The 24,827-nt window shown below is 40.4% G+C and overlaps 1 protein-coding gene across 1 annotated transcript in view; it reads left to right on the plus strand.

The window, feature by feature from the left end:
- Positions 1-24,827, plus strand: part of Pde11a (phosphodiesterase 11A) — a 347,781-nt gene that overhangs the window by 37,137 nt on the left and 285,817 nt on the right. The window contains exon 2 of the mRNA XM_051184429.1: positions 9,346-9,504. Within this exon, the coding sequence (XP_051040386.1) occupies positions 9,346-9,504 (159 nt within the window). The remainder of the gene's footprint in view (positions 1-9,345; positions 9,505-24,827) is intronic.

Here is a 24,827-nt window from a genome sequence, read left to right on the forward strand (position 1 = left end):
TTCAGTGGATTTTAACACCAACAGCCAGAAGTCAGATGCTTGGAGTAACCCCACCCACCACCAACTGGGATTTAATTGCTCTGGGTGGAGCTAAGGCATTAGAAGGGACCCAGGTGACTGCAGTGTTCATGAGTTGTCCGGGCTGTTCTCTTGTATGCACACATGGAAGTATCCACAGAGTGAAGAAATGCCCTATATACATGCATGTGCTATAAACGGGCAAAATCATATAGAATCAAAGTAAGTTGAAAGCCCCATGGAATTAATAAAGTGTTTTGTAATTACAAGCTTTCTTGCCTGTTGGTTCTGAAAGCACAACTACCATTAAGTGGATGTTAGACTTGACAGCTGGAGCACCATGGATTTGAAAGGCCTTATGTGGCACATGGGGAATTGAGAGTGTGGTTTAAAAAGCCAGGCTTACGGAAGCCCTAGTGGTTAAGACACATTCTTGGTTTAACGATGAGCATGAAAAATCTTCCTGAAAAGTGCTGAGGATAGGGACCCAACACTTACATACAGGCAAAAGAGAGATCTTAGGCAGTTCACCTTTGCTGAGTCTGAGGCCTGCCTGACTCCAGCTCTGGCCGAAGGGAAGCCCCCAAGTGCTTTCTCTCTGATAATGGGAGCAAGGCACGGATGATTGATCTTCAGCTTGAAGACTTTCTATTTCTTTTCTCTCCTTGATGACAAACTATCTGAAAAAGCAACTTTAAAGGAGGAAAGGGTCATGCTGCCTCAGAGGCACAGAGTGTCCATCTGAGTCTTTGACTCAGTGCATTCTGGGCCTGGGGTGAGGTTGACCATCTCCATTGCTAGAGCATGTGGTACATAGAAGGGCTTTGTCACCAGAGGTTATAAGGAGTGGATGACAAGGAACGAACTATGAATCAAGTCTTACCTTCAGAGCAATGTCCCTGCTGATCCACTTCCTCTAAACAGCTAGTACTGCCTAAAACAGTGGTTCTTAACCTATGGGTCATAATCCCTTTGGGGGTTAAATGATCCTTTCACAGGGGTAGCCCAAGACCATCGGAAAACACAGATAATTACATTACAATTCATAGCAGTAGCAAAATTACAGCTATGAAGTAACAACAAAAATGATTTTATGGTTGGAGTCACCACAACACGAGGAAATAAATGTATTAAAGGGTTACAGCATCAGAAAGGTTGAGAGCCACTAGTCTAAAATTTCTCCAAAAGGCACAACCAGCTGGAGACCAATCACTGAGCACATGAGCCTGTGGGGGGATGGGGGACATGTCATCTTTAAACTGTAACAGCCTTTTTATATACTCAAGCAAATGTGTTCTGTGGGCTGGTGGGCATGCGCAGGCATAATGGACACGGCTCTTTTTCAAGGACATGAAAGCTCAGATTGCAGAGGTTGCTTTTCCAGAGCCCATGTGGATCTTGAGGATAGGAACCTATTTTCTGAATGTGCCGTGGCACCAGCTGAATCATAGAAGACCTTAAGTCACAAATCTGTGGAATTACCCTTTTTTTTAGGTAGGAGGTAAAGTTCAATTATTTTGCTGAAAAGGAAAAAAAAATGGGTTTTGGTTTTTTGACATTGTCTTTTGAAATGTTACAAATCTTAGCTGAGTATCACGTAGAAAAAGGAGGTCTGCCCAAAAGGCACTTAGAACTCTCTGTTTATGACAAATAGTTACACTCACACACTCACAATACATGATAGGAAAAAACATTATGACATGAAAATTCTTGAAGCAAGGAGAGTCTACCACCATTATAAGATACTCATTCCAGATTTTAACAACCTTGTTAAGTGAACATTTGCCTGGAGTTATTGGATGCTCCCATGGCAGACCAGTTCTTGTTCCTCTGTCCTCGCCTCCGGGAGATGAATGTAAGTGGAGTTCCATCCCTCCTGTGATATTACACCAGAGACCTAGAGGCATTTGCTAGGTTCCTGTTCAGGTTTCCATTTTCAGGAGTGAATAAGCTCAAGGTTATGGGCTTTGTGCTGATCCTGCCTCCTTCGTATGTGGCTGCCTATGGAACGTTGCTGACTTCTAGATGAAAAGTTATTAGGCAACATTCTTGTTCTTACTAAGGCAGCCTTTCTTTTCCAAGTTTCTTTAACAAAAAAGAAAACACACACACACATTTTAGAGACATCCCTATCAAGTAGATAACCCACAGACAATTAAACTTCAAAACACCCACAATGAAACCCATACCCCCAACCTCAGAATCTGTTCTCACTTAGTGAATTTCCCCATTCCCCACTGAAATTCCTGAACAAGAAACAAAGAAACATGGAGAAGGTCTTGAGTTCTCCATGTTTTACAGTTTTATCAACTCACTCAAACCCTAGTGATTCTATATTCTAAATACTGTTCAGCTCAGGGCATTTTCTATCATTATATGTACTGACTCTTCCTTCCAAGACATTCTTTAAATGCAACCAAAGCATTAGAGGGAAGAGAGTCAGTAACACACTCCTTAAAGCCCTCTAGCACATTCGTGTGTGTGTGTGTGTGTGTGTGTGTGTGTGTGTGTGTACAATGGGTATGGAGGCCAAAATCAACTCCAGTTGTCATTCTTTAGGAGGCATCCACCTTGTTTCTTTTCTTCATTAAAGATTTTCTCATACAATATATTTTGACCATATATTTTTCTCCTCCCAAACTCCTCCAAGTTCCTCCCCACTCAGCTTCATGCTTTTTCTCCACAAAATCCAGCAAAAACATACATATATATATATATATATATATATATATATATATATATATATATGTATATATATATATATAAACAAACTAAAATAGAAAAGAAATGAGACAAAAAAAAAAAAAAAAAAAAAAAAAAAAGCACCCACACAACTCCATCATTCTCGCTGGACTTTGGTGAAAAAGACACTTTTCTGCAGAGATGCTGGTTGCCATAACAGTACAAAGGTCAGGGCAGACAAGCAAGACCTGTTCCAAACAGAAGTTCAAGCACAATCCACCACAGTCCACCCTGCTGACGTGCAACACCATAGTGCATGCTACGCCCTTTTCTTCCCTTCAGTGCATTCTTGAGTCTTCTTCTTCATTACTATTATTTATTATTTTGATAATTCTTATATCCAAACTGCATACGAGATTTAAAAATGGAAACGTTCAGTACTGACTGACTCGGTTTGGGATGGGTTGGAAGGCAGGCATGGGTCACTGAACATTTCTGATATGTAGTCAGAGTGGAGAGCCTCTGTTACAGGGGTCAGCTTAGGAAAGTGATTTACTAATTTTCTTTGTTCTCTTCACACATAGACTTTACCTTTGTCTCAAACTCCCTGTCCCAGGGAATGACATTTCTATCTGCACATTACTCAGATTAAACCTCGAGGCTCAGCTTTTTCCCACTATGTTTTCTTCCCTAACCAATACCCTAAGAAGTTCTGCTGCCTCAACTTCTCACCTTCTAATCCCTCTGCTTACTTTCCTGTAACTTCCTTGGCCTTTCCCTAACCCAGAGCATCTCCGGACTTTATCTCATGACTTCCTACCAGGTGGCTGATAGTCCAATTCTATATCAGATCCAAAAAGTTCCCAATTTTTAAGAATGGTCTTTATTTTTAAAAATAAATTTAAACTTTTAAAGAATAGTTTATCCATCTTTATGAGATTTTAACATTGTACTGTATTTGCTTTGTAGACTTTTCACATAAGTGAGTTGAATACATTTTTTTATTACACTGTACTTAGTTAAATATATTTTTATATACTACAATTTCATTTTAGATAGTCTCACAGTAGAAACATAAATAATGTTTAGTATTTTCATGTCTTCAATTTAGGGAAGTAAAAAAAATGAATTTTAATACTTGGGGAGCTGGAGAGATGGCTCAGCAGTTAAGAGTTCTGGCTGCTCTTCCAGAGGATGTGGGTTCAATTCCCAGCACTCACACGGCAGCTCACAGCTGTCTGTAACTCCTGTTCCAGGGATCTGATGCCCTTATATAGACACACCTGTAGGCAAAACACAAATGAGCATAAAGAAAACAGAATTTGTAATACTTAAAAAAATTACATTTATTTTATTTTATGTGTATGAATATTTTACCTGCCTATAAGTATCTGTCTCTCTCTCCCTGTGTGTGTGTGTGCATGTGTGTGTGCATGTGTGTGTGTGTGCATGTGTGTGGTGCCCACAGAGGTCAGAAGGGGATGTTAGATCCCCTTGAACTAGAGTTATGGATGGTTTGAGCCACTGTGTGCTGGGAACTAAACCCGGGTCTTGTGCAAAAGCAACAAGTACTATAAATGACTGAGGCCTCCCTCCAGCCCCATAAATTTGTAATACTGTGATAGACCTACAAGGAGTACTTTCTCTCTAAACAGAAATTCTCTATATTCATATTTTACAAGTTCTTCCTCCTGGGATTTAGAAGTTGCACTATGAATAGTAGTGACTCTTACTCACAGTTTCTCTAGGATATGCAGTCAGCCATCATCGACATAGCTGATATAGGGAACTGTGTTCAAAACATTAAACACAATCTAAGCCTCTGCAAAGTTTTGCTTATGAATTAACAGTCTTTCCATTTACTCTTCATTACCAGGACAAACAGAGGAGCTATTTGGCCATATATTGTAATAATAAAATCGAATCCCCTTAAGAGAAAGGTAAACAAAAGGGAAGCACTCATCCATTATGTCTAGTTGCTCTGTGACTCTTACGAGAAGCTGGGAGACAATCCCATTAGCTCACCATAACATGGAACTTGGTCTCACAAGTTCTTGGATACAATAGTTGAATTTTGCCTCAAAGGTTCAATTGATGTATTAGGAGAATAGGTTTCTCTCAACTGTGGATCTGACCTGGTGTTTTCTCCTACTCTCGGTTGAATCGTATGACAAGACAGAGGCAGAGAAGGACACAGAGCCTTCCACTGTAGGCCAGCAGCGTCACAATGCCCATGTCCCAGTGGATGAAATAGCAAAGCCTAGCAAGGTCAACTGCAGGTGCATCGAGGGATCAACAGACTGGGCAGCTTTCTCCCAGGCACTCTTGGACAAGGGAGTGGCTTGTGCAAGATCTAGTGAAGAGAGAGTGGAGAGTGAGAGGGAGAGACAGGGAGAGAGAGGGGCAGCCAAGGAGGACTCCACTACAGAGGAAGTGTGTGTATGTGATCAGCCCACACTCACGATGTGTGAAAATGCCACAGAAAACCTCTTAAGGTGCATACTGATTAAGAATAAAATAAAACATAAGACATAAAAAGATAAAATAATGCCCCAATAATCTTAATAGAAAAAACAATAAAATAACAAATATTAAGTGTCTCTATATAATTATATAATACATCATATAACACATAATATGATATAAAATCTGAAATAAAATAAAAGTAAATTTATAAGAAGAAAACCCTCACCAATCATGAGATAGATGCAGGCTCAGGAGCAAAACCCTTGACTTCCTCATCAGTGTGACAGAGAGGAACAGCCTGGAACCAGCCTGGAGACTGACAGGAATGCATGTCCACAGGGACCCTGGGATAATTGGCTCTCCAGAAATGTGGAGAGAAGGTCAGGACTTCCCAGAGGATGCCTACCTCAACAAAGCCCAGCCTCCTTATGCATCAGGGGCCAGTTCCTCTCCAGAGAGCCATTATCCTACTTCTTAGTTGTTTTTTTGTAAAGAAGTAAAACTTTATTGTTAAGTCAAAACTTCTTCTATAACTCCCTACTGCTATTTCCTCCTCTTCTTCAGATGACTAGCATATACTTGATCTTTATTATTCTCATAAATACTTACATTTTTGCTCCATATTTGAATTTGTAAATGATACACATCATTAGATTGCCGTTTGCTCATTTTCATTACCATTAATTACCATTATATTTTTTAAAGGTTTTTTTTTTTTTTTTTTTTTTTTTTTTTGAGGCAGGGTTTCTCTGTGTAGCTCTAACTGTCCTGGAACTCACTTTGTAGACCAGGATGTCCTCAAACTCCTTAAAATCTGTGTGCCTCTGCCTCCTGAGTGATGGGATTGAAGGCCTGCACCACCACACCCCCTCTTAGATTTTTTAAAATTAGATTTATTCATTTTATGTGTGAGTGCTTTGTCTATATGTGTGTATGTGCACCACTTTTGTGACTGGTGCCTGCTGAGGTCAAAAGGGGGCATCAGATCCCCTGGATCTAGAATTATAGATGACCGTGGGCCAATATGTGGGTGTTGGGAATTGAACCCAGGTCTTCTGCATGAGCAACAAGTGGTTTTCACAGCTGAGCCAGGCCCCACAACTGTGTTTTTGATTTTTGTTCATATTGACACAAACAGTTCTAGTTTATTCAGACCATTGCATAGTGTTGTTATAGTCAAGAGGTCATAGCTTACTTGCTCAGTTTCCTATTGACCAGCAGTCATGTGACATCCTATTACTTACTTTCACCATTGAGGTTGTACTGGACATCTGTATCTTCTGTATATGTCTCAAACTCCAACACTCTTTATGTCAAAGAGTAAAAAAGGGTTCTTGATTTTTCTACATTTTGTGTCATTATAGCACACTATTAAAAGGAAATTATTTGAAAAATATTATTGAGCCTTTATAATATGTCAAGATGCAGTAAGTAAGAGAGACAGAATTTCTGCTGTTTGAGGTCTTATATTTAGAGATGAGAACAAGTTTTGAGATGAGAAAAAAACCAAAATCTGGTAAGCTAACTTCAGAGAATACTGAATGCTACAGAGTGAATAATGGCATTTGTTCTGATTCAAGATCTCCCTTGGTTTCTATTCCACCTGGGATTGAATAGAACCACTTTGCCTGGCTGTAAGGCTTGGCACCATTAGCCCTTGCCTCTGTCTGTTATTTTCTCTAGAAAATTTCTATCACCTTGACCTTGAAGTCTTTGGACTAAGTTATTTATTTATTTTTTCTGCTTCACCACTTTCAAAATGGTGTTCTGGCTGCACAGAAAGTTCTTTTCACTCCTCCTTGCCGGTCTCATGCATCGCATCATTTCCCTCAGTGTCACTTACCCCAGTGGGTGATGATGCATGATGACGATGCATCTGCCTGGCCTGCTCGCTGGCAAGATTGTGAGATGGGCCTGCTGCTGCTGCTCTCTGTACCCCCAGCCCACACCCTGACACATAGGTGGTCCTTAGTGAATTTTATAAGATCAGCACAAACGAATGTGCTTCTCAGAGTTTGCCTACAAGTTCACTTTGGTATTGGAAATGTCACATATTCCAGTCAGAGAGCCAGCCTGTGTCAGTCACAGTGTGTGCTTGTTGGTTTTTATCAGTGTGACTTGGCTTTTTGTGGCATGCTGGGGATCGAACTCATATCTTCATGATTGTGTAGCAAGGGTTTTACCAAATGAGCCGTCCCCAGCTCCATTTGCTTAGTTTTCTTTTCTTAAATGATATGATTCATGCTATCTGTTTGCCATGAATACCCCATGTTCTTAGTGCTATGTATCCTACCCAAGGCATTATGTCAGGAAATGACAATGTTATTTTGGCTCATCCATGGTTATGCTAAATTTAATTACTTGTCTAAGATGGAATCTGCCGGATGTCCTCATTATGGAGAACATATTATCATTATCATTAATAAATGCTGTAGTGTGGCATTTGAGGACCATGTAAATCCCTGCTTAGCATCCTTCACCTAATGGTCTTGGTGGTCATTGATGACCCTTGCTTGTGACAATTGTTTTCCTGGTAGTTGGGAAAAGATACTATATAACACACCTAGTTATCCTACATCTCCTTGATGGGAGATGTCATTCTGTATATGTTCCTCATACTGGTTAATAATAAAGCACTGTTGGCCAATAGGAAAGGAAGATAGGAGGGACTAGGAGACAAGGAGGAAATAGGAAGTAGGAAGGAGGAGTCAAGATGGAGAGTCTGGAGAAAGCAGTATGCCGCCGGCTCCCCGGTAAGAGAAATACTTAAGACAGAGCTAGCCGATAAGAAACAAGTAACCGGGCCAACAGTATTGTACCAAATACAAAGTCTCTGTGTATTATTTGGGGCTGGCGGCATGGCGGCGGGACAAGACCAGCGGCAGCGGGTGGAAAAACCGTACTCCTTACATCTCCTAGCTGGAATTCTTTTTTAACCCCTCCCCACCTTATTCATTTTTGGGACTATGTATGCATAGAATGGATGCATAGATTTTTTCCTCAATAATTTAAATAAAAAATAAAGTACTTCTTTCTTGAACATTTCAACAGTTTAAAAAAAAACATATTTGCTACATTGTTTTCTCAACAATATATTTATATCCAGTTATCACTGGGAAATGACATACTTTGTTTTTTAAAGCTTATTTATTTATTCGTTTATATTACATACCAACCCCAGTTCTGCCTCCCTCCCCTCCTCTCACTGTCCCTACCCTCTCTCCCCACCCATCTGCTCCTCAGAGGGTAAGGCCTCCCATAGGGAGTCCAGGAAGTCCATCTTATCACCATGTTGAGGCAGGACAATCCTCCTACCCTATCCCCTCTCCCTTTCCCGGTCTAGGCTGAGCAAGGTCTCTCTTCAAAGGAAATGTGCTAGGGATTGATCCTGGCCCCACTGCCGATGGCCACACAAAGTGCTCAAGCCATCCACTGTCACCTGCAGCTTTTTCTGTGGGTTTCCCCATTGTGGCCTTGACCCCTTTGCTCATATTATCACCCCTCCCTCTGTTTGACAGGACTCTGGGAGCTTGGCCAGTGGTTAGTTGTGAATCTCTGCATCTGTATCAGTTACTGGTTAAAGGTTCTATGATGACAATTGAGGTAGTCATCAATCTGCTTAGAGGAGAAGGCTGGTTCAGGTACCCTCTTCATTATTGCTTAGAGTTTTATCTGGGGTCATCCTTGTGGGTTCCTGGGAATATTCCTAGTGCCAGGTTTCTCACTAACCCCATAATGGCTCCCTCTATCAAGACATCTCTTTCCTTGCTCGCCCTCTCTGTCCTTCCCCCAACTGGACCATCCTGTTCCCTCATGTTCTCCTCCCCCCGCCCCTCCCTCCTCCTCCCTCTCCTTTCACCCTCCACCCTCTCTCCCATGTTCCCAATTTGCTTAGGAGCTCTTGTCTATTTCCCCTTCCTAGGCGGATCCATGTAGAAATGACATATTTTGTTAAGTAGAAAACAGTGGAGTTCCCTTAGGATACAGGCCCCCTTTCCTTTCAATTAGGCTGGCTCACTATGGTGATAATTTATCACTTATTTTCCATTGGTAGTTTAAGCACAGAATCAAAGACATTGAGAATAAAAGCTATCTCCCAGTGACATGTGAACTCACATTTTCTCCTCTTCTCTCACCTCCTTGCCCCTGCAATGAATGCTTTCTCTGACTTATTTTTAGGACCGAAGATTCAATGATGAGATTGACAAGCTAACTGGATACAAGACAAAATCCCTATTGTGCATGCCTATCCGGAGCAGTGACGGTGAGATTATCGGTGTAGCCCAAGCAATAAATAAGATTCCTGAGGGTGCTCCATTTACGGAGGATGACGAAAAAGTAAGATTTCACGCCTTGCATGACTTGGACTTTCCATTTTGCTCTCTGATTGCTGCTCTCACTGAAAGGGCGGGAATTATGTGAATAGTTCTTCGATTAGCCTATTCACAGATCAAAGAGCTTTTTCGAGGTTGTACACGATGTAATGGGAGGCTTTTTTAGCATTTCATAGAATGTGGTATAATTGAAAATAATCACTGCACTTTTTAAAAGCCTGCTTTTCATTCCAAGTCCCAGTGGTCTTCTTTCTACTGCCTGGTCTTTATTTTCCTTGTAAGTAAGCCTTTTAATTGTGAACAGCTCCATGACCATACATGACCCAAGGGAGGGCAGAGAATATGGGAAGATTACTGCCGTTCCAAAGCTCAGCGTTTGCTTTTGTCATTCTATAACTGTAACAGAGAGTTGTTTTCTTACTTCGTATAGAAACACCTCAACAGAACGAGTGCTATTTAATTGTTATTGTAAATCACTAGTAAAGGGGGGCATCGTTTTTGTTTCTGAAGAACAGGTGGCTTTTGTAGAAGTGACATAGTTTTTATTCTGAAACTTTAAGTTCCTTTAGTAATTTATTGCAAGCCATGGGGAGAAAGGCTCTTTAGAGAGCGAAGGTTCTGGCTTTGAGACGTTTACCTTCCTACTGAATAGAAACTGGTAGAAGTGAAAGCAAATCTCATGATCAGTTTGTTTATGTTTGTTGACTGCTATATTGCTATTGATTGAAAACTTTATAACTTAACCTTCTGGATGAAGTTCTGCCGTTTGCTAATTGTTAATATTGCATGACTGCACATGTGCTGGTACAGAGGGTCAACATGAAAGATGGTTATTAGGAAACAAGATTTTTAGATGAAGTGGGACATTCACTGAGGTCATTTATGCAGTGAAATCAAAAGAGTTCCAATCCTTGTAAGGGTTTGTAAACTCACAGAATTTTGGATGACTTCTTACTAATTCTGCATATGAAGCACATGGGTTGGGATCATAGGAGGCAAGTGGATAAATCCCACATGTTTTGTGCCATCCAGGAGTTACCAGAAGTAGGAGGCAGCAAGATGTTCTAGAGCATGCTGACTGTAGAAGAGAGAGGGGCTCAAAGGGCCATCTTGGAAGAGATAACATTTCATCTCCAAGTCAAGAATAGGTTTCAATTGACAGACCAAGAGAGACAGAGAAAGTGTTTGGAAGTCAGTTTGCAATAAATGGTGGTGACTTCAAAGACTTATGGCTGTTCAGTGCCAAGAAAAGGTGATTCTGAGGGCTCAGCCCTAAACATGACCTATACCACCCCTTCTGAGACTCGGGGGACCTTGTGGACGAGGGGCAGGAAGAATAGAATAACTAGAAGATGGGGAGAAGTATTATGAAATGCTGTAGACAGGACACAGTCACTGTAATAAAGAATTCACAGCAGTTGTAGTTACATACACTTGGCCTGAATGAGGCTGGGCCTGTAAATGTGGTTAGAGAAGTACCCATAAAGCCTGCCCCTCACTGCGGAACTATTGACCAGATAGATTCTTAGAGAGGGAAAGTATTTGTTTTCACTTGTGTTATCCTCTGTTAAGCCCAGCAGGCTCCAACGGAGAGCTCTAAATCCATGGTGCTATAATTCTCAATCCATGGCAACACAAATAGCCCTGGTTAGACTCAGTGAGTCAGAAAACAGATACAAATATGAGAAAGACATTTGTAGGGGAAATGGGGGAGTAGATGGGTAGGATATACATTAAAGAGAGTAAGGGGTCAGACTAATCAGAATGCATTATAACCCTGTATGAAATTGCAAAACAAAAATTAACAATAAAACCCACAATATGTAGTGTAGACCATTTTGGTCAGTATAACACTTGTTCATGTAATGTCTAAGCAAAAAAAAAAAAAAAAAAAAAAAAAAAAAAATCTCGTAGAAAGATTTTACTTTTTACTTATTTTGCATCTGTGTGTTTATGTGGGAATATATTCATGTGAGTTCAGGTGCCTATAGATACCAGAAGAGGGTGTTGGATCTTCTGGAACTGGAGTTTCAGGTGGTTGTAAGCTGTCGGGTGTGGATGCTGTGGGACAAACCAGGGTCCTCTGGAAAAGCAGTACATCTTTTAAATTCTAAACTATCTCTCCAGTCCCAATAAAATATTTATTTTGATTTTTTAACCATAGATGGCAAAATCCTGGGCTAATATGTCTCCTTTCAAAGTTTAGATAGGATTTGGAGTTTGTGCCTTTTAGAATGTAACAACTTAAAAGCCCCTGTGTGGTCTGCCCTCTGCCCTGCCCCCTTCATTTAGGGATCCTACTAGAGCTTTTCTTTGAACCATCTGTGTTATGATTGCTTTCTGGACTCCTCCTGGGGGATTTATACTTACATGATAGGGCCCCATTAAGTTCCAAATGATTTAAAGGAAGGTTTGCTCCAGGCTTTGTACCTTTCTTGAATAGCATCAATGTTTAACTCTATTAAAAACTGGGTTTTCATTGAGCCCAGCTTGGCTGATGACAAGCAGGCACATTTGGAAAGTTAGAGAATCTTCCTCAGCTCCCTTACCTGTCAGTTGTAGTATCTCCCACTATGTGGCACGAGAATTAAATAAGATCATAATAGCAAACTCTCTGTAAAGTATAAGAAGCTGGGTAAGTGTAAGCTAAAATTTCTGCATCTAACATTTCATAGAGGCTTAACTTTTTCTTTTGTGTTTGTCACTTATTCTCAGGCAGATTATCTCATAGAGTCAATCCTATTTTATTGTTCCCAAATTTCTGTTTTTCTCTTCTGAAATTGTTTATTATGCCCATAGTATAATTTTATCCTCCAGTGTGTGTGTGTGTGTGTGTGTGTGTGTGTGTGTGTGTGTGTGTGTGTGTATATATATATATATATATATATATATATATATATATATATATATAGTATTTTTACTGCTTTGGAGTTTTATCGGTCAGAGCAGGTAGAGTATGTTCATCCAGGTGACACAGTTATAGGATACTTTATGTCCACAATTTCTAGACTGAGTTGGTTTCTTCTTGCAAGGATTCTATGTATTGTGCATCCTAGACATGGTTAGGAAAAAAAATAGAAAATAAATTCTAGAAGTGTTTGATGGAAAAGAATGCAGTCTTGCTGCCTCTGCCAAAGGAAGAAAGGCAATGGGGTTTCACAGCTGCCCAAGTGATATTTACAGTGATATTTGCATTGAAATTACTTCCTCTATGTCTTGGGCACGTACCTGTTACAAGCACTTAACCTGCCAGCCTGGTCCCACAGCTATGTCAGCCCCAAATAACACACAGAGACGCTGTATTAATTATAATGCTATTGGCCAATGTCTACAGCTTCTTATTGGCTAGCTGTGTCTTAATTATTAACCCATAATTACTAATAATTGTATTTCTACATGGTCTTTTCTTACTAAGAATGCCAGACTCACTTGGTCTCTCCTCCTGAGATCACCTTGAGACTCCATCCTGTTTCCCAGAATCTTCCACCTCCCCTAGTCCCACCTATCTTGCTTCCTTATTGGTTCTTTATTCATTAACCAATAAGAGAAAGATATTGACAGAATGACATCTCCCATCAGGTTCCACTATGTCATAGGGCCAGAGGGGGATTCCATGAGAGGGCACAAGGAAACTAGCTGGAAGAGAGCTTAACTCACAGGGGTCCTCATGAACACCCCCCACACACACACACACACACTGACAGCAGAGCTACAGCAGGGCTTAGTGAAACATTACCTTTATGTAACTTGTCTCTAAGTTTCTATTCATTGGAACTTCCAGGTTGCTAAGTTTGTAGAGGTGACAGGAGGAAGGTGCATCCAGAGGGAAAAGAAGCTGAGCCCTTCCTCAAGCCATCTCCTCTGTGAGCTGGCCGCCCTTTAGCAGCACAAGGAGTGGTTCCATATACAAATAGGAAAAGACCAGACCATTCATGATGATGTAGGCCAAAGCCACCCTCATCAGTGGCCAGCCTGAGGTTGGGGGACCAGGAAGACCCTGCCTTTTGCCAACTCATGACCAATAAGAAGCTCCCTGAGCTATCGTCTAAGGCCAAGGTGATACATTATCTGTCCTTTTGTAGCCTCATGCCAAAATTTCAAATCAAAGCATATCTAACTCTCCTCCTATTTTCTCTGTAGAATGTGCTGATCCTGCCTCTTTGAGAATATGAGTTCCAAGTGGTGGTGGCTGACTTCCTTGTAGCATGGTCTCAGTCGATTGCTCACTCATTTTATTAAACCATAGTTGTGACTAATGCCGTCTATGTGCGAGGTTCTCTTCTGTCACGGTGGTCTCATTATGAATGAGTTCATGGTTTTCTTGTATCACTGTTAATAAATATACTGTTCTTATTTCATTCTTTAAGATTGTCTTTATATTAGTTTGTGTTCTGCTTCTTATTTTATTTTTGAAATAAAGTCTCACTATGCTGCCTTAGCTGGCCTGAAGTTGTTATATTGACCGGGCTGCTTTCAAATTTGTGGCAAACCTACCATGTCTGCCTCCCGAATGTGTGCCACCTTGAATAGCCTTGCATTCTATTTATATAATTTAAACATAAAAGTGTTTCTCCCATGTTTGTACACCTGTGAGTGTATTCTGTATTTTCCGTTTGGAATGATTATAAAGTTTTCTAATTTTCTTTTTTTCTACATAATCTTGTTTCTCTGTCCTTAATTCGGGCTGTTTCCACCTGTAAACTAATTCATTCTGGGTCATGGTACATTCACTACATGTGTGTATGTGTGTGTCACACTACATAATATGATTTGTATGTCTTGTCTTGAAGTTCTGGTTTTTGAAGACTATAAGTTACTTAGGTGTGTGAGCAAGTTGAATAGAGTCTTGAACATGTTTCCTTTTGCTCTCCTATCATTCCTTGTGGTGAACTCCAAAGACAGAAATTTACTGTCAGAAGCTTTCAAAAACTCTGAACTCATTTACAGTGGTGTCAGTATTAGACAAACCCATGGTGTCAGTGCCCTGCCGACTTTGATCAATTCATGTTAAAATCCAAAGTTAGTTTCCCTTGCTCTTCTAAGCAGACTTCAGATAACCTCCTTACACATTCAGAGAGAACATAATGTCCAGAAGGCTGGAGAGGTGACCCAGATGTTAACAGTGAGTGCTGCTCTTGCAGAGGACCTGAGTTCAGTTCCTGGCATCCACAGGGTGGCTCACAACCCCCTGTAACTCCAGCTCCAGGGAATCTGATGCCCACTTCCGGCCTCCATGGGCAACACACTCATGTGCAGAAATTCACACACAAGCACTTATGTTTAAAAATAAAAATCATAAGTGCAAACAAACAAACAAACAAAACCCAAAATACCCAAATACAAGCTCTTTGAAGTCCAGATGCACTTGTAATTTCTGGGTTGTCCACAGGCATAAAACAGGGAGCAAAACGAAGGCTGTTTGTGAGTACTGGTAGGAGGTTCTGGAGTCAGAATCCCTCCAAGACAGCCTCTAGTATTTGTTCCTTAGCTGAGTGAGCTTGGACACCTTGCCTGGTCCTTCTGAGCCTCACAGCCTTCCTCACAGGTCTGCTGTGAGGAGTGAAAGAGATAATAGTAAGTGTTCAGGCTAACCCTCATCAGTGGACGTGCTGCAGCTGCCTTGTAGTGGTAAATCTATTGTGCAATTATCATATTATTTTTTTTATCTCCTTACCTTAAAATTCCATTTTTAACAATTTATTTATTTTATATGCATTAATTTTCCCCATGGGTGTTGGGTCCCCTGGAACTGGAGTTGCAGACGGTTGTAAGCTGACATGTGGGTGTTGGGAATTGAACCCAGGACCTCTGGAAGAGCGATCAGTGCTCATAACCACTAAGCCATCTTTCCGGTCCCTTGAAATTCCATTTTTTAAAAAGATTTCAGGACATATATATGGCACAATTTAAAAATGCTTTGGTGTATGAAAGCCAGCAAATACTTTGAGGTACATTAAAAATTAAATGTATTATATCCATTTAGAGATATTCGTGTACCTAATATCACAGTGAACAGGACTGTATTTTGTTTCTTGAGAGTTCCATGCCTGTGACTCAGTGGCTATGTGGTATCACGTGATAATTGTTGGAGAACTTGGAAAGGTCACTGTTTCCTCCTCTGGTGCAGGGATGGTCACCTGACAGATGGTCATCTAGTCCCATGCTAAAGCTTTCCTTTTGATGGCTTTAATGATATCATGCTCTTTAAAAGTCTTGCATAATTAGCAAGAATTTAATTTGCAGCAGTGAGAGTTTTTTGTGAATTCCAATCTCCCATATGCATATATTAATCATTTCAGCTACACAGTGGCAAATTACTAGTTTGGTAATTCTTGCACATAAAGGCAGGCCATGTAGAAGGGATGACTGGAATTTTCTGGTTCAATTCATGGGTTCTGAGCAAATGTTCCTGTTTTCCAAGGATATGTATAAGCTTACTTATATAGGTGGTGTGATAGGAGTTTTCACGTCTAATTAATTTATTAAGTTGTTATTCTAAAGGAGTAAAGGGAGGCATTATTTTTGCAGAATAAAATTATGAGTTGGATAGAAGCAATCCTTGGTGATCTATTAAGACATTTCAGCTCAACATCTTGACAACTAGGAAATGGCAATGAGCATAGGCTCTTATCCATCCTTTCGGGCTGTGCACACTTGGGTATCAAAGGTGTCACCTCTTGTCACATTGAATAAAGCAGAACATGTCTCGTGCAGTTGCTTCCCAATGGCAGATGTGTAACAGTTCCAGCCTGAAGTTCTACTTTGGTTGCTGTTATGGTTCTTAGCCTGTGGTCACCTACTCTCATCTCCTACTTCAGGGTATTCCATTATCCTGATACGTTTGTCACATTGACATCCTTTGGAACTGGGATACTGCCAACAGAGCTCAGCTGCTGGGAACTGGCCATGGTCCAGAACTTGTTACTGGTAGTGCTACCCTGCCAATTGGCATTGAGGAGGGTGCCCGGATGGCTCTAATGAGTCTCTGTAGAAGCTTTAGTTTGCTGTGAGACATAAGCATGAGACTCACAGAAAGATAATGGGGAGGGTTTCATTAGCCCTTGGCCTTACACTTCAAAACTCTTTCTTGTAAGGATGGTATTTAGCAGCCAGGAGATATCAAAGTTACAGGAGACATCAGGTTCATTGTGTTGAGGAGGGGAATGTTGAATTCATTACACCGAAGGAGTGACAGGTTGGTGGTCTCAGAAAGACAAATGCAATTCATGCAGACTACTAACGTGGGGGTTGGCTGGCATGATTGATTTCTTTTTAATGTTAATACCTTTAGACATGGCTGCAAGACTGCAGTTCTAACACTATAGCCAACTCCCAAACAGCTAGTCACTTTAATAAGGTAACTTACTGAGAACAAAGATAGATGGATTTCTTCTTCATCTGAATAATTTTGTCAAAAGATTTACAAACTGTTGATAACAGCAGTGCTTCTCAACTTTCCTAATGTGTGACCCTTTAATACAGTTCCTCATACTGTGTGGACCCCCAACTATAAAATGATTTTTATTGTTACTTCAAAACAGTAATTTTGCTACTGTTAGGAGTTGTAATGTAAATATCCATGTTTTTCAACGGTCTTAGGTGACCCCTGCGAAAGGGTCATTTGACCCCCAAAGGCATTGCAACCCATAGGTTGATAACTGCTGATCCATGGGGACACAGTGTAACACCTCTGTCAGGAGAGTGTACTGTTTTCTGCTAATATTCTGTTGCTTTTAAGATGCTTAAATACCAAAAAAGCAGTGCATCAACTGATTGTAAGAAATGCCCTCGGCATACTCACCCATTATTTTCACTTTTTGTTACATCCCAGCTAAGCTTTTTGAACATGTTGCCATAAAATTATGATTAAATATTAGTGTTCAGCAAAAAAGGGCTCAAATGTCCTAGCAGATGGCTTATTGTTTCAAGTTGTATTTGATCACTGAGATCTTAGTCTGGGGGAAAAAAAATTGGATCAAATCCCATAGTTTGTTATTATTTTGTCTACATTTGAACCATGATTTAATCATGATATTATTTGCATTTTAATGGTGATTGCCCAGAATCCAGATAGTCAGAGTGTCAGTGGCCAATTCCTCCATGGTGTATGCATTGCCTGGATGGTAGCCAATCAAGAGTTTCAGAAATAACCAAGATTTGCAAGAAAGTTATTTCCAAACACATTTCTGTCAGAACTCAGGGTGAACTTTGGATTTTTCTTCCTGTTGGAGAAATACTGCTGTGGCCTCCTGGATGTACTCTCTGCCTCTTCCTTAAGCAGAATCTACCTGAGTAAGAAGGCAAGTGTGTCTTCCAGAGTGCAGGTTACAGGCTAACACTCAATGAAGACTGCAATCCTTTGCCATTTTATTATGATGTCTTGGGTCCTAAGGCCATACTTTTGTTTAAGCTCTCCATGAACTACAGGGTACCTGTTCTCCATTTGTCTTTTCCCTTTATTCCAAGAACTCACTTAAAGTGTGCCTCTCCAGGAAACCTTTTGTACCAAACTTGCTTTACATTTTGTGCTTTATTTTATTTTTATTTTTGTGTATGGTTTGTGTCTATATTTGTGTGTGTGTGTGTGTGTGTGTGTGTGCGCACGCGCAGTGCGCGCGCATCCTTAGAAAATGGCATTGGAGTTCCTGGAGTTGGAGTTTTGGTAGTTGTGAGCTTCCCAATGTGGGTGCTGGGAACTGGACTCCAATCCAGTGTAAGACTGATGAGTGTTCCTAACCACTGAGCAGTCTCTCCATCCTCCAGGCTTGTTTTATTGACCACTGAGCAAGTCTCTCCAGCACCTAAGTGTGCTCGATTGCTGAGTCCATCCCAAACATCCTTGTGTTGTTTTCCTACAAATATTACATTCTAGTCACAATATTAGTTTTGATCACTCAAGTGGAGCAAATAAGGGTCTGATTGATCATAACCTGACATGACTGGGCGGTCCATACTATGAAGCTAAATGGGCAAGGTTATGACAGATCTGTCAGAGTTAGGCAGCCTAATACTTGGGGCCTAATAAATCCACAACTCTTAATGGCTACCATGATGTGAAATAGTCAAGCCATGTCTAAGAGCACAAAACAACAGATAACTGTCTTACAAACATGGTCCCAGAGTTGTGCATAGCTTAGACAAGAAAGAATGTTCTGCAGTTGCAGATTAGAAATAAATGAGAGCTTGTTGGCAGGAAGAATTGTTGTTAAGGAACCAGACAGAGCAGGTGCTGTGTATTCTTATTTCCTGGAGATTTTAAACTGAGGCAGACAACTGTCATTGGATAACTAACTAGCTTAGTGTTATTGTCTGGATAAACACAAGGTTGCTTCTTTCGGTCTTGGAATGCAGAAATTATTGAATTTCTGCAGCTCCTCCTCCTTCCCCCCTCACCCTCCCCCCCCCCCCCCCCCCCGTTGGAGACAAGGACTCTCTATGTGATTCCAGTTTTGCCTGGGATGAATTTTGGAAAACTTAAATTATTTTTTACTATAAGTGCAATTCTGTGGAAATCAATACATTTACCTGTCTGAATTGCATATCTCTTTTTGATTTTTTTCCTCTTATGATAAGATAATTTTCTAAATTTTCTAACTACAAAAATTATATAAATTGGTTGTAGAAAGTTTGAAATCTACAACAATGCAAAATTTATAAACCTCTTCCAGAAAATATGTTGCTTTTGTTCTTGATGAATGTCCCTGTCTTTACTACCTATATACATGTTCTCAAATTTGTGTGTAGTATATGGAGTACTTTTTACCTTATTTTAAGAAATTCTTCAAATGACTGATTTAAATGGTTACATCATTTGCTACTGTATAATTATACAAGTTTGTTTAATCATTTTGTTTTTTTAGCATTTAGGTTGTTTTTAAAATCATATTATTATAAAATTGCTATTAACCTCTTAATAAATAAATAAATCTTGGACCTTGCCTTAGGAGAGCTATTGGGCCATTGGAGTGATGTCATAGATCAGAAATGAACCAATTCCTGCAGATCAATGTAATTCAAACTAGCTGTTAGGATTACTAGGTCAAGAGGTTTGAAATTAATCTAAAAAGTAGCTTTATTGATGAGATATAATGCACATATCATATAACTCATCCACTTACAATTTAATGGCCATTAGTATATTTGCAGTTTTGTAACTAATTTTTTCTTCTTTTTTTCTTTATCTCTCTCCCTCCCTCCCTCCCTCCCATGCTCCCCAACCACCTCCCATCCCATTCCCACCCCACTCCTACTCCACAGGGAGGGTGATGATTTTTAACTATTAACACATATTTTAAAGGCATTTCACCCCTACACCCTGTACTCATTAGCAAATCACTCCCACTTTCTCCCACTTTTCCCAGTATTTCGTCCTATCGTTGTACTTCAGTCTCTAAGGATTTGCATAGTTTTGGATAGCTCCTACAAACAGAAGCATACAATTGGGATCCTTGGTGGCTAACTTCTTTTACTTACACAACTTTTCAAGTCATCCGAGCTATAGTATATTAGCACTTTATTTCTTTCTATGGCTGATCATATTTCATTATATGGGTATAGTACATTTATTTTCTGCTTCATCAGTGAGCATTTAGATTATTCTCTTTTTTATTATTATGAATTATGCTAGAATAAACATACAGGTTTTTGAGAAGGCGATTTTACTTCTCTTAGATATATTCTTAGAATTGGAATTGCTGGTCTTTATGTTAAAATCCTGTTTAGAATTTTAAGAAACTACCAGATTGTTTCTGCAAAACAGCTGCACTATTTTACATGTTCACCAACCTGAATGGTGACACTGTTCCGCCTCATCCTTACCAATACTCCCTGTCTGCTCCATTGCAGACACCCCAGTGGGTAGGCAATAACATGTTAGAGTGGTTTTATCTGACCCAGATAGCTGATGGTGTTGAACATCTTCTCATGTGCTTATTGAAGAAACACTTGTTTTTTAGGCTTTGATAAATTTCATCTATACTATCTTTGAAAATTGCAATAATTTATAAAGTCAATAGCTGCATATCAACTCACTTAGCTCTTATCTTTAATACTGCAACTTTTAAAAGTTATAATTTCTTGACTCTATTCTCTCCTTCCTTCCTTCCTTCCTTCCTTCCTTCCTTCCTTCCTTCCTTCCTTCCTTCTTCCCTCCCTCCCTCCCTTCCTTAGTGTCTATGTAGCCTAGGCTAGTCTTGAACTCCCTGTGCAGCTGAAGAACTCAAGTTTTCCTGCCTCCACCTCCCACATGATGGGGTTACAGCCATGCACCACCAGCTTATGCTCTAGATTTCTAATTTCATTTTATTTCCATTCCTTTTTATTTGTTCTTTATATGCATGAATTACATTAACCAACCATTGGTCAGAAAACAAGCCTGCCATGGTGCACATGGACCTAAGCAACCTTTGGAGTATGTGGATTAGCTAGTAGGTGCAGCAAAAGGTCTGCCAAGAAATTCGAATTAAGTGGACATGGGCTATTTTCCTTTATGCTTGCTGTTTTATTTTAATGAAAGCATATTATAGATTAAATTCTGCTACAGACAAAGACAGTTATTTAAAGAAAACTGCTTTCAAGGTAGGTCAAATAGTCTAGCCACTCTTCACAAAACACCTGGAAGGCACACTTCTCTGTTTAGGTGATTAAGCATCTCTCACAGCATTTCGGAAGGAGGATCCAGTTCTAGTTATGGGCATCAGCAGATGTGTCCTTTAATCTGAGACAGGATTGGACACCCTCAAGTCTGGAACTTGTTACAGATTTACAACCTTTAGTATGGAACAGTGTTCTAGTATTTTCTAAGTGAGACATAATGTTGAATGTCTCTGATGAAACTTACCAGAGGAGGTAATAGCTTATATTTATTGTGCTTTTTAATATGCTACTAAACTTACTGAGAAAACATGCTTCTACAAGCAACAAAGTCTCATGCTTTTGAAGGCAGACAGAGACCTCTGGGCCGCTGTCATAGCCACATTTGGAGCATGTCTTCCTGAAGACCTGTGGGATATAATTTGTTTGTTAATACACATTTTAAGCTTTGTCATTTTATGTATATGGGCATTTTGCCTGCACACATGTATGCACACCACATGTGTACCTTGTGCCTGTGGAAGCCAGAAGAGTGGATCAAATCCCCTGGAACTGAAGTTACAAGTTACAAAACAGATGTCAACTACCATGTGGGTGCTGGGAATTGAACCCAGATCCTCTAGAAGAACAGTCAGTGTTCTTAACCACTGAGCCACTCTCCAGTCCTCCTGGAGTACCTCCTGTTGCTAGGGCAACTCTCTGTTCCTGGATAACATGTGAAGCTCAGGCCCCTCAACACACAAGCGCAACACTGAACATTGTCTTTGCCAAGAACTGAATGCGAATTGTAAGCATCTCAATAGCATACAGTCTTCCTTAGTGTTTGTTTTTTCTTCTTAAACAAAAAAGCAATGGAAAGATTTATAACGTATCTCTTCTGTGATAGGGTGCTCTGCACACATGGCCTCACTTGTCTTCACAGCAGCCCGGTTTGTGTTCATTACCACCCGACTTGATGAATGTGATTGGGTTTGAGTGTGCAGAGAGTCACCACATCTATATTGCAAAGCCAGGACACGTGTCACCTGCCTGTCTTGGCATGGGACACGAGGACACCTATTGCATTTTCATTCATTTCTTGTTGTCTTATCTTCAGGGACTTGAAAACACAGACATTTCCCTGCACCTGATACATATGTGTAGTAGGTAACTAAAACGGGAGAGTGTGTGTATTTAATAACTAGGGAGTGGGGAGTGTGTGACTAAGGAAAATATCATTTCTAAATGGTTTTGATGTTGTTTAAGCCTTTCACAAATACTTGTGACTGAGCCTTATATTAGTGTGTGCAATGGGAAAGCTTGGGACAGGAGAGTTGGCTCAGTCCATGAGGAACCTGCTGTGCAACCGTGAAGGCCTGAGCTGGGATTCCCAGGCCTCACATAACAGACAACATTGGAGAGGGGAAGGTGTGGAGACAGGTTAGTCTGCCTACTCCAACTGATGCACTGGGCTAAGTGAGACATCCTCTCAAAAATAAGGTGGAGAAATATCAACAAAGATACCAAATGCTGACCACCTCCCGTATGCATCCATGCACTTACACACATCCACACAAATAATTCCATAAACACACACACACACACACACACACACACACACACACACACACACCTGCAGTTAGGAGTCTTTAGGACATAATGATTTCATGCATATATATATAAAACCATGAGGTAGGTAAGTTATTATTATTTTGTTCCATTTCTTGTTTTCAGCAACAAAACATTTTTAACATATTTTTCCCTCCTAACCTACCTCTAGCTTTCCTTGTTAAAAAAAAAAAGTTATACTAAAAAAATTAGAATCTGCATAGTGCCCTGTTGTGGCTGGAGTGAGGTGCTTTGTGTAAATCTCCCTGCAGCCAATTAGGTATTCCACCACCCCATGTTTAGTTAAATTGTAGAGTGTGCTATTTAAATGAAGCAACATTTATTTCTTATTGGAGAATTTAAAATTGAAAATGAGCTAAATTTCTGACATAGTTGTATTTTCTATTTCTAACAATCTATCCATTTAAAATACTTACTTGGATATTTTTCCTTTTCTTCATTTTGGTATTTGAGGCAGAGATGAAGCCATCGTTTTTTTTTTTTTTTAAATCATTTTCAATTATTTCTTTTTATGTCTCCCTGATCTGCCTCGGGTAATATCCTGGCTAGATATGATGGTAGGTTACTTTACGGGGAGACTCTGATCAGCTTGTCCATCAACAAAGGAGCATTTTTCTCTCCTCAAATGGGGCACAATCCATTAAGAAAGGAGGAAAAGTGTTGAATGGAAGCACCCTGTGCTACCAAAGGAGGAGTCGAGGACCCCCACGGGAGGCCCAAGCCGGAGTGGGAGCGACCTAAGAGAAGGCAGAAGTAATGAACAGCTTTGAAAAATGAGGTTATGTAAGTTGGAGCTTCCCAGAGATGCTTTGAAGGTCTATTGCACACAGTTCTTGATAGGGGGCTTACATAAAACTGGAAAGCGGTAATGAAATTCTCCCACTGGAGAGAGTTTGAAATGATGCCCTGTGAGAAAGAACTGACACCATTGGTTGGCTGGACCTTGATTTCATTCATCTGTAGGGCATATGTGGTGTTTTGGAAGGGCATTGTCTAGAGAATACAGGAAGTAACTGCAGGAACTCGGTACCCTCTTGCTTTGGATGTTGCCCAGTGGTTGGTAGTGCAGCATCCTGCAAGATTTGGCTCCAAGTCAGTGCTTTATTACTTGAGTTAACTTGGTTTTCAAAGTTTCTTCCTCTTCCTTTTGCTCCTCTTTATCCCCCTCCTATCATCATCCTCATCAGGGTTGCAAAGCTTTTTACACTGACTTGGATTTTGTCATTATTTTTCAGAGGTCCTGGTAGTTTAGTGCAACAGATGTTTGCTTGAGGTATTCTGTTTCACTTTCTAGTTCTAAACCAGAATGAGGGACCCAGGTAAAACCCTCAGTTATTCTCCATAATCTCAAGGACATACAGCCACAGTCCTCAGATGATCCTGCAAGTGTGTACACTGCTTCTTTTCAGAAGCGGATTCTAAATTTATGCAAACTCCTCACTTAGCAAAGCTGGGGGAATGACTCAGTGCATAAAGTGCTTGCACATGGCAAATATGAGGACCTGAGTTTGGATCCCAGGACTCGAGTAAAAACTTGGCATAGTATATGAGTCTAGTCCCAGGACTTGGGGTAGGCACGGGAACAAGCAGATCCTGGGCCTCATTGGCTAGCCAAAATGGCAAGTTCCAGTTTCTGTGAGAAACACTTTCACAAAAGGAAGGTGGAGAGGAAAGAGAAAGGTATTTGCTGTAGACCTCTGGGCTCTATATAACCATGGGTGAATGAATCTACATAGACATGTGCTCTCTCTCTCTCTCTCTCTCTCTCTCTCTCTCTCTCTCTCTCTCTCTCCCTCCCCCCCTCTCTCTCTCCCCCTTCTCTCTCTGTCTCTTTCTTCATTTTGTGTTTGGCATGATGCCACCTGAACTTTCTAGAACACATGGTGGGAGTCTAGTGTTTGTTCTTGGCCGACATTTCTTCTCTAGATCTAGAATGCCCACGGCATTGAGCTTTGGTCCTGGTGCTGTGGCACATTGGCACACAGGCTTCCACAGTTTGGATCTTTGAAGAGCCATCTGTCTGAAAACAAAACATGACAAACTTTTAGTCTACAACACAGATTTCTTGAGTAAAACACAAATGCTTCTTACTTTCTTATTCTCTTGTCTTCAAACTGTTGCCGAGGG

This window comes from Phodopus roborovskii, unplaced genomic scaffold (assembly GCF_943737965.1).
Source record: "Phodopus roborovskii unplaced genomic scaffold, PHOROB, whole genome shotgun sequence".
Classification (NCBI taxonomy): Eukaryota; Metazoa; Chordata; class Mammalia; order Rodentia; family Cricetidae; genus Phodopus; species Phodopus roborovskii.